Raw genomic sequence first — 7,982 nt, forward strand, 5'->3', positions numbered from 1 at the left:
ACGGGCCAAAAGGAATGTTGTCTCGAATCTTACTCTCAATGTTGAAATAAGTACGATAAAAGTGAGTAACAGCAGGAATTGCAAGTTAGTACATAAAACAGTGGGACCCACTTTTTACGAACAACTGTATTATTTCATTGTTTTTAAACCCTCTCTGATTAAATATGACGAAAGTATCATATTAAACAAACACGAAAAAGATACGTATTCCTGTCGACAGACTCGTTGCGTAGGCTGAATACTTTCAAATTCCTGTGCAAGTTTCGGTTATATAATTCTGGCACTCTATTGCATTTTGTCGAAAAGAATATTGCGTTTCTTCAAAAACGCCATTGCACACATTTGCGTCTATTAGGTTTTTTTCGATGTCGCAATCCATAAGGTCGAATAATTATTAAGAAAACGCTTGCATACCGTCAGATTCAATGCAATTTATGCCATTTAGATAAGCTAATTTCGCACAAGAATGCACTTATTTCTAAATGTCTTCAATCACCTGTGTGAAGAATGTTTCTCTGCTGGATCGTTAATTGTAATCGGTCAATTAACGCAACTAAAGCGCAATAATTGACGCTCTTTATGCCGTTAAATCGATGATTTTACAGAAAGTTTATATCATTATTTCGAGCGTTAACTTACTTAATTGGGTCGTCAGCGACGGTATGATTCAATTTTTCGATGTCAACTTGAAGCAATAACAGTCACATAAAAACCCATTTTGTAATTAGCGTCTTATTAAATACTAATTTACCAATAACTTATACACGGTGTCCCATATACACATGATGAAAATGCTATCAGCTCAAAAGAAATCGATCTGACCTAAGATTATTTGCAAAAAAATATTGTTGGGCAAAGTACAAAGAAAAAAATGTTTTTGTTATTCTACTCTTGAAACTTGCTGTTGACTTGTACCGAAGTAAGCGACCTTTTATCGTAAAAATACCTGCAAAACCGCCTTGTAAAATACTGGACAATTATTAAGTCACCCTGTAGATTGATTGAATGGAAGAAAATGGGATGATAATATGAAAGATAGATAAACTAAGGGCTAGAATGAATAAATGGCAAGAACAATTAAGTAATAATTAATAATATATGAATGTATGCTCATAATAACAGCCACTAAGGTTTGAGCTAATAAAACTGCATTGCATGCAACAATAAAGTTAACTTACTCCTTGCTAGATGCAGTCAGAAAACACCATAATTCCAGTAAAAAACGCGCTAACCCGAATAAGCACTAAACGGGGGTGTAAAATAAGTCGTTGGACCTAAATTCAAAGATTCTCAACAACAGACGAACGTCTAATTTTAACGTCAAATTTCTGTTCTTTGCCTGTCATTTCTGTCAAGCTATTTACCCGTGTCTTTTTAGTTTTTTCTTGTTTTATCTTAAATACGCTTTAAGCAGTTTCAGCGAAAAAATTCCTGGATGGTCCATAAATGAAACCGAAAAACACTCACAAAGTTTGAGGAAAATCACGATTTTTAGGCTAAATTTTGCGCGGCGTTGCCAAACTGCGGAAAACGTTTTAAGTTCGTAAAAATTGTTTCCTTAGATACCCATCATGTAGATCCCCTCGATTTGAGTCGGGTTGGATTATTTAAGTCTTTTCAGGTTATTAACTTTTACTTATACTTTTACTACTACACAAACAAACTAACTCAAAAGTATTCTAGCTGAGTATGGCTTCATCGTTAGAAAATTTGGAAACTCAATTAGAAATGTTTATTGAAAATGTTTGTCAGATGGATATAATAGTTAGCGATTTTCAACCACAAAGCACAGAACATACACAAGGGGGATATACACAGAGGGGATATTTTATGCCACAAAGCCAGAACGTGTTTAACCAAAAATCGTAAGAACATATGTACAGGGTGGCCATTTTCTGAATCTTTGTATGGGTAACTTCTACATTTTTAAAGATAGAGAATCCGTTAAATGGGCAAAATTGGGCAGAATTCGATTGCCTATTCATTGCCGTTTTCAGAATTTAGGTACCCGACTTGACAAACTAGCACGTGTTGTCATAGTCAACTTGATTTACGAGATAAAAAATAAACCTATGTTTTTTTAAATGGTAATCATACTTATTGTTTACATACTTACGTACTACTTGTTTACATATGTAAACATTACGTTTAACTGCGTATTAAATATTTTATTACTTATACAATTGGTTCAAAATGCCACATTTTGGCAGTGTCGTTGAATGCTCAATACGTGCTGAACGAGATACGGTTTCTTTTTTTCGATTTTAGCGGGACAGAAGAGAGAGATGATTTGAATGTTTTCTCTAGTGAACGTCGAAATGCTTGTGTTAAGGCTTTAAAACGGGCGCCTCTACGTGAAATCTATATAAGAAATGATCGTATTTGCTCGTATTGCGGACATTTCATAACTGGTAAGTATTTATACAAAAAACGTGATCTTTGCTACTGTTTATGTTTGATTGAAGGAAAACCAGCTGCCTTGGAAGACAAAACTAATCCAGATGTGTTGCTCAACGAAAATTTAGGAAACATTTGTAGTCTCTAACCAGGTCAATATGCCTGCCTTATTTAAAAGGTTTTTAAAAAGAACTAGGATGAAGCCAGGGGTTGGTTGTTATAACATTAAAAGGCATAATGTTTTTAAGCTGCTGTTTTTAGGTCCGAGCTGAAGTTGTGTTTGCATCGTGCACAAGAATTTGAAAGTGTTTCACAATTTATTGAAGAAATTTGAGCAAAGCAGATTTATGGAAGCTGTGTTAGTGAGTCAATTCAAGCTGATGTACTTTATTGAAGAATATTCAAGTCGTGTTTTGCAGAATTTAGATTTTTGCAATTCAATAATGTACATCTTGCAAGCAAAAGTTCAAGTGGTGGGTGTAAATGAGAATTCTGTTAAAAATAAATGCTTTATCCCTAACGTGTGTAGCTGATATCCTTTGAACGGTGCCAGACTCAGCATCCTTGTAAACTTGCAAATTTTTATAAGCCTTGAGCTGTAATCAAGGTAAAATGTAAAAATTACGGTTTTAAATTAAGTGATTCGCCAAATACGTAGTGATGTTGGGGGACTTATAAATATCAAGCCGTAATGACCAAGGGGGATCAAACAATAACTCTACTAACCTGTGAATATAACTGTATAGTAACTAGTAACTAGTTAGCTTTATATTCAAAGATACTAACTATATACTAAAGTACCTGGAACGGCCCCTGCCGTTGTTGAATAACGGGGAGTTTGTGTCAGGGACAACAGAGAGAGATAGCCTAATGAGACGGTGGCTTGTCTCTGCCAGACCCGTTTCGTTTTACCTGGTAAAACTGCATAAGTTAATAGTTTGTAATATTTTATATGGTTTGCGTGTGTTGTAAATTCAATCAAAATAGATTTCAACGACAGTATATGTTAGCGTGTCGAGGTGCTATTATTGTTTCCTGCTGTTTTAATAATAAGTGTGTGAAAAAGACAAAATTGTGTTTCCATAATGGTGATCTCTTGTGTTGCTTATGCCATAATGAGCAGGATTCAAGGAAAATTCCGTTTCATACGTAAGTATTAAATTCCAAATCAAATAGAGACAATAAATGACTGAAACCCAGGAATGAATTTGATTTGGAATTGAAACATAGCCAGGAAAGTATATACAATGTAAGTTTTAATGTCGTAAAGTAAATTATATTCACATTTTATTTCATGTTGCTTTTATTGTTGTAGTTTTCCATTTAAACGTCCTCAAAAACTAAAATTATGGATGCCGGCACTTCGCTGGGATAGTTGGCGTCGCCTTATTGATCAAAGCACTTGTCATGACTGCATAGAAATTTTATTAAAGAGAGCGCACCCCCCAAGCCTTTAAAAAATATTGTAGCGGAAATGGCCTGGGGTACTCACGTTTGGAATGGGGGATCGAAATTCATGGTGTTTCAGTAAATGGGAGCCCCATTTGGGCCCCATTTACTGTCAAATATGACACTGACAAGCGGGAAGTTTCGCACCTGTTCTGGAGATTTCTAGAACTATCTGGAATGCCTGGAGAAAAGGATATAAGCGACGACGAGAACCAGACCGGGAGAGTGAAGTGACAGCCGCGCCTGAGTGCAGAAGAAGTTAAACCCGCGAGTCGGAAATCCGTGTTTTCCGTGTGTTATTGTTATCGTTTGTGAAGTTGACATTAATTTTAGAAGTTAGTTTGTTCCTGTTCCGTAGTTAAAGTTGTACCGAGTGGAATAAAAGTTGTAACCAGAAGTAAGAGTTTAAATACTCGGCCATCCACTGTACAATATTTAAATTTTGTATCTCGTGGAGGTCTTCTTTATGCATCTCATACTGTGTATAAAATTCTACATTTCGCAGAAAGACAATTCCGCTTTATGTTAGAAAAGGACGAAATTTTAAAGAGTCCAATAAATGTAAAGAAGAGAATTGTTAATATGGCTATTCAATACTTTGCCCTAAACATTAATATGTTCAAACCCAACCACCCTGTATTTCAAGAATTTATGGGCTCTCAGGGGGTGAGGTGAGGAGTGCCGCGAGATTCAGCTCATCCGAAAAATTCTAGATATTTTTATAAAATGTCGAATGCACCACCACTCTTCACTTCTTAATATGAAGTTGCATGGAAATGCTGCAACAGTAAGGCAAAAAAAATGACAAAACTCATACCATTTATCAATTGTTAAAACTGAAATAAAAAAGTGTAAGTTAGAAGTTTTTTGTTAAACTGTATTTTTTTACGATAAAAATAAAGTATTTTATACCTATTTTACGTGTATTAATTTTGCTTTTACTTTTTTGCTCCTACATTATTCCACGTCAAAACTGTAATTATGATTTTTTATACCTGAAATGTTTAAGAGAGTTCAATTTTGTTATGTTTTCAGCAATAACTTAACTAACATACTGCAATTGTTTAAAAGAAAACCAATATTGCACCAAATCTCCGTATAAGTGAATGAGATAGAAAGAGACACACCCCTCAAGACAGAGGGTTGCCTACATTTTGATTTTGCCTCACTTTTATCGTGTATTGGGTCCGTTCCAGGTACTTGTATACAGTTATTGGAATAGACACACTGATTGACTTGCAACCATAGAAAAAGTAAAATAAGTAAATTAATAATAAAAATTATTTTACTTACGCTATGCTTGCGACGCACTAGAAAACATCAATCAATGGGCAACGTTAGAAAAGATGCTCAAACTTTTGCGAAAAACACAATTATTATGCATCTGAGCGACAATTTTGTATGTGGTGTTATGAATTGTTGATACTTAAACCACGATTTAGCAGTAGACCGGACAATCTCATTTTCGTGCATCAATCAGGGGTTTTGGAAAAGCGAATATCAAAAGTTTGTAAGTGTTTTTTTCTCTTACTTTATGGACTATCCAGGATTTTTGTTTCGCCGAAAGTGCTTAATTTGAAGTGTTCTTCAAAGTAAAAAAAAAAAAACCCCGAAAATTCGGAGGCCCTCAAACGGATCACTTGATTTTTCATTACAATTTGCTTCCAAAATATTAAAAATAAATTCGACACAATAATTTTTTATTCACATCTATAGGAAACATGGGTAAATAATTGACAGAAATGACAATTACTACCACAGACCATACCCCCAGGGGGGACATTTTGTGATTACTACCACACGGCAACAGCGCACGGAGCGGCTGTCAGTATTTTTTCTAGTGTAGCACGTTGTAAGGAACGTGTGAAGAATGAGGTTTGTGCTATTAATTTCGTTCATTTCTCCCTAGTTTCTTCAATTCCCCCCCATTTTTTCGTTGCCCTTCTCCCAATTACCTTACCCTTAAACCGATTCCCCGCAGGGCTGCGCCCCATTTTCCACCCCCCCCCCAATTTTCGCTTGAAAAAGCACGCTTTTCAGAATTCTAACGCTTGAAATCTGTTTTCCGCAGTTCTCTAAAGCTTCAGAAGAGGCTGGCAGCCTCAGTTTTGCGTTGCGGCAAGAAAAAAGTATGGTTAGATCCCAACGAGATCAACGAAATTGCCAATACTAACTCCAGACAGAACATTCGGAAACTCATCAAGGATGGGTTGATCATTAAGAAGCCTGTGGCAGTCCACTCGAGGGCTCGCGTCCGCAAAAACACCGAAGCTCGCAGAAAGGGGCGACACTGCGGTTTTGGCAAAAGAAAAGGTACCGCCAACGCTCGTATGCCCCAAAAGGTAAAATCCTCATCACTCAATCTTGTTCAGTTTTAATATTATTTTTCTGGTGTATTGCAGGAATTGTGGATCCAACGAATGAGGGTGCTGAGGCGCCTGCTGAAGAAGTACAGGGAAGCGAAGAAGATCGATCGTCATCTGTACCACTCGCTCTACATGAAGGCTAAGGGAAATGTGTTCAAGAACAAGAGAGTCCTGATGGAATACATCCATAAGAAGAAGGCTGAGAAGGCCCGCGCCAAGATGCTGTCTGACCAAGCCAATGCCAGGAGGCTAAAGGTGAGATAGAGTTTACGCATTTTTTACCGGAACTCTTCACACATCTCCTTACAGGTGAGACAAGCGCGCGAAAGGAGAGAAGAGAGGATCGCCACCAAAAAGCAGGAAGTTCTTCAGAACTACCAGAAGGAGGATGCAGCAGCCTAAATAAAACGGAGATCCATCCGGTGAAAAGCAACCATACCTCAAGTCCAGTTCAGGAAGAAGTGGACTTCTAGTTTGGTACTTTTTTCAATTTTTGAACTTAGTTAATAAAATAAAACGTCAAAAAACTTGAACTCTAATTGAAATCCTTAAAAAGTGGAGACATTGATGGGCTGAGGCACTTCATACTTAATTTTCCCCCTGGGTTCTGGAAAAAATCTCAAAAGTTCACAGAACGGTTTTGATAGCGCATATTGATATCTAGATTTTTCTCCGTTAATCTTTGGGTATTTTCAGAAAAGATGCATGTAAATTAAGTAATAACAATCGAGGGTAATTCAAAATTGGCGTCATTCCTTTTAAGGTACATCTCAGCTTCAGAATCTTCAGCTTCCAACTTTTATTCACCTCGGTATAACTTTAAATACGGAACAGGAACAAACTAACTTCAAAATTACCGTCAACTTTACAAACAATAACAGACGGAAAACTCGCTCTTCCGACTAGCGGGGTTAAATCTCTTCTGCACCCGGTCGTTGCTGTCACTTCAAGCCCCGTCTTGTTGTTTTTTGCAATTTTTGCCTCTCGTCGTCGCTTATATAGATTCCTTCAGGTAACCCCGATGGTTCTCGAAATCTCCAGAACAGGTGCGAAACTTCCCGCTTGTCAGTGTCATATTTGACAGTAAATGGGGCGCAAAGGGATCCATTTACTAAAATACGATTAATTTTGATCCCTCCATTTCAAACGAGAGTACCCCAAGCCATTTCCGTTACAATATTAACAGTTGAAGATCGAATTTCAACTTTGTTATTAAGCGTTATTTTGAAATTGTTCCATGTTTAATGGGTAGCATATTGGAATACTTAAGAATTCAAAAACAAAAATTACGGTCTTTGCTTCAAATTACGAAAATTTTTGATTACAAAAAAGTTCTCTTACAATTTTTTGATGAAAAGGCACAGCGGCAATGATGTTTTTTGTCATTAACAGATAGTTACAGGTGGATAGCCCTTGTCAATAATAACAATAATTTGTCAGACTGTGATTTACTGTGAATTTCCTTTCACGAATTTGCGGATATGCGTTTAGTTCAGGGGAAATGCTACAGTAAGATAGCAGAAGCTGAAAGAACTCACGCCAACAAAGGACAAGGGGAGTGGTTCCAGGAAGATAATGGACGACAATCGATGTTCGGGTTCCAAGCATAGAGGAACACGTATTGCACATAACCGAATCAGGGGCACTCAGAGCACAATAACTGACACTTTGCAAAGTTGCAGTTCCGATGAGACTGCCAGGATTTCCTGAAATAGGAAATGTAAATAGTGAATCAAATAGAGAGAAAAGTGAAGAAAAAACCATAAAAAA

At 36.8% G+C, this 7,982-nt stretch overlaps 1 protein-coding gene and 2 long non-coding RNA genes across 4 annotated transcripts in view; 2 read left to right on the forward strand and 1 right to left on the reverse strand.

Annotated features, from left to right (window-relative positions):
- LOC125505793 overlaps window positions 1–1,313 on the reverse strand; it is a 71,007-nt gene extending 69,694 nt beyond the window's left edge. The window contains exon 1 of the long non-coding RNA XR_007282416.1: window positions 1,179–1,313. This is a non-coding gene — a long non-coding RNA (uncharacterized LOC125505793). The remainder of the gene's footprint in view (window positions 1–1,178) is intronic.
- Window positions 1,314–2,158: 845 nt separating this feature from the next.
- Window positions 2,159–3,863, forward strand: LOC109533156. 2 transcript variants are annotated; one of them, XR_007282552.1, is made up of 4 exons: window positions 2,159–2,411; window positions 2,466–2,606; window positions 2,646–3,646; window positions 3,713–3,863. It is a non-coding gene; the product is annotated as an uncharacterized LOC109533156 (long non-coding RNA). The 2 variants fall into 2 exon arrangements; XR_007282551.1 differs by having other exon boundaries at window positions 2,160–2,411; window positions 2,659–3,646.
- A 1,739-nt stretch (window positions 3,864–5,602) lies between these two features.
- LOC109533159 (60S ribosomal protein L19) lies at window positions 5,603–6,648 on the forward strand. The gene is made up of 4 exons (XM_019898411.2): window positions 5,603–5,721; window positions 5,918–6,188; window positions 6,249–6,467; window positions 6,522–6,648. Exons 1-4 carry the CDS (start codon window positions 5,717–5,719, stop codon window positions 6,612–6,614), a joined length of 588 nt encoding a protein of 195 aa, XP_019753970.1. The 5' UTR covers window positions 5,603–5,716; the 3' UTR covers window positions 6,615–6,648.
- Window positions 6,649–7,982: the final 1,334 nt, after the last annotated feature.

Source organism: Dendroctonus ponderosae, unplaced genomic scaffold (assembly GCF_020466585.1).
Source record: "Dendroctonus ponderosae isolate FM_Combo_2020 unplaced genomic scaffold, Dpon_F_20191213v2 Dpon_F_20191213_1, whole genome shotgun sequence".
In the NCBI taxonomy this organism is placed as follows: domain Eukaryota; kingdom Metazoa; phylum Arthropoda; class Insecta; order Coleoptera; family Curculionidae; genus Dendroctonus; species Dendroctonus ponderosae.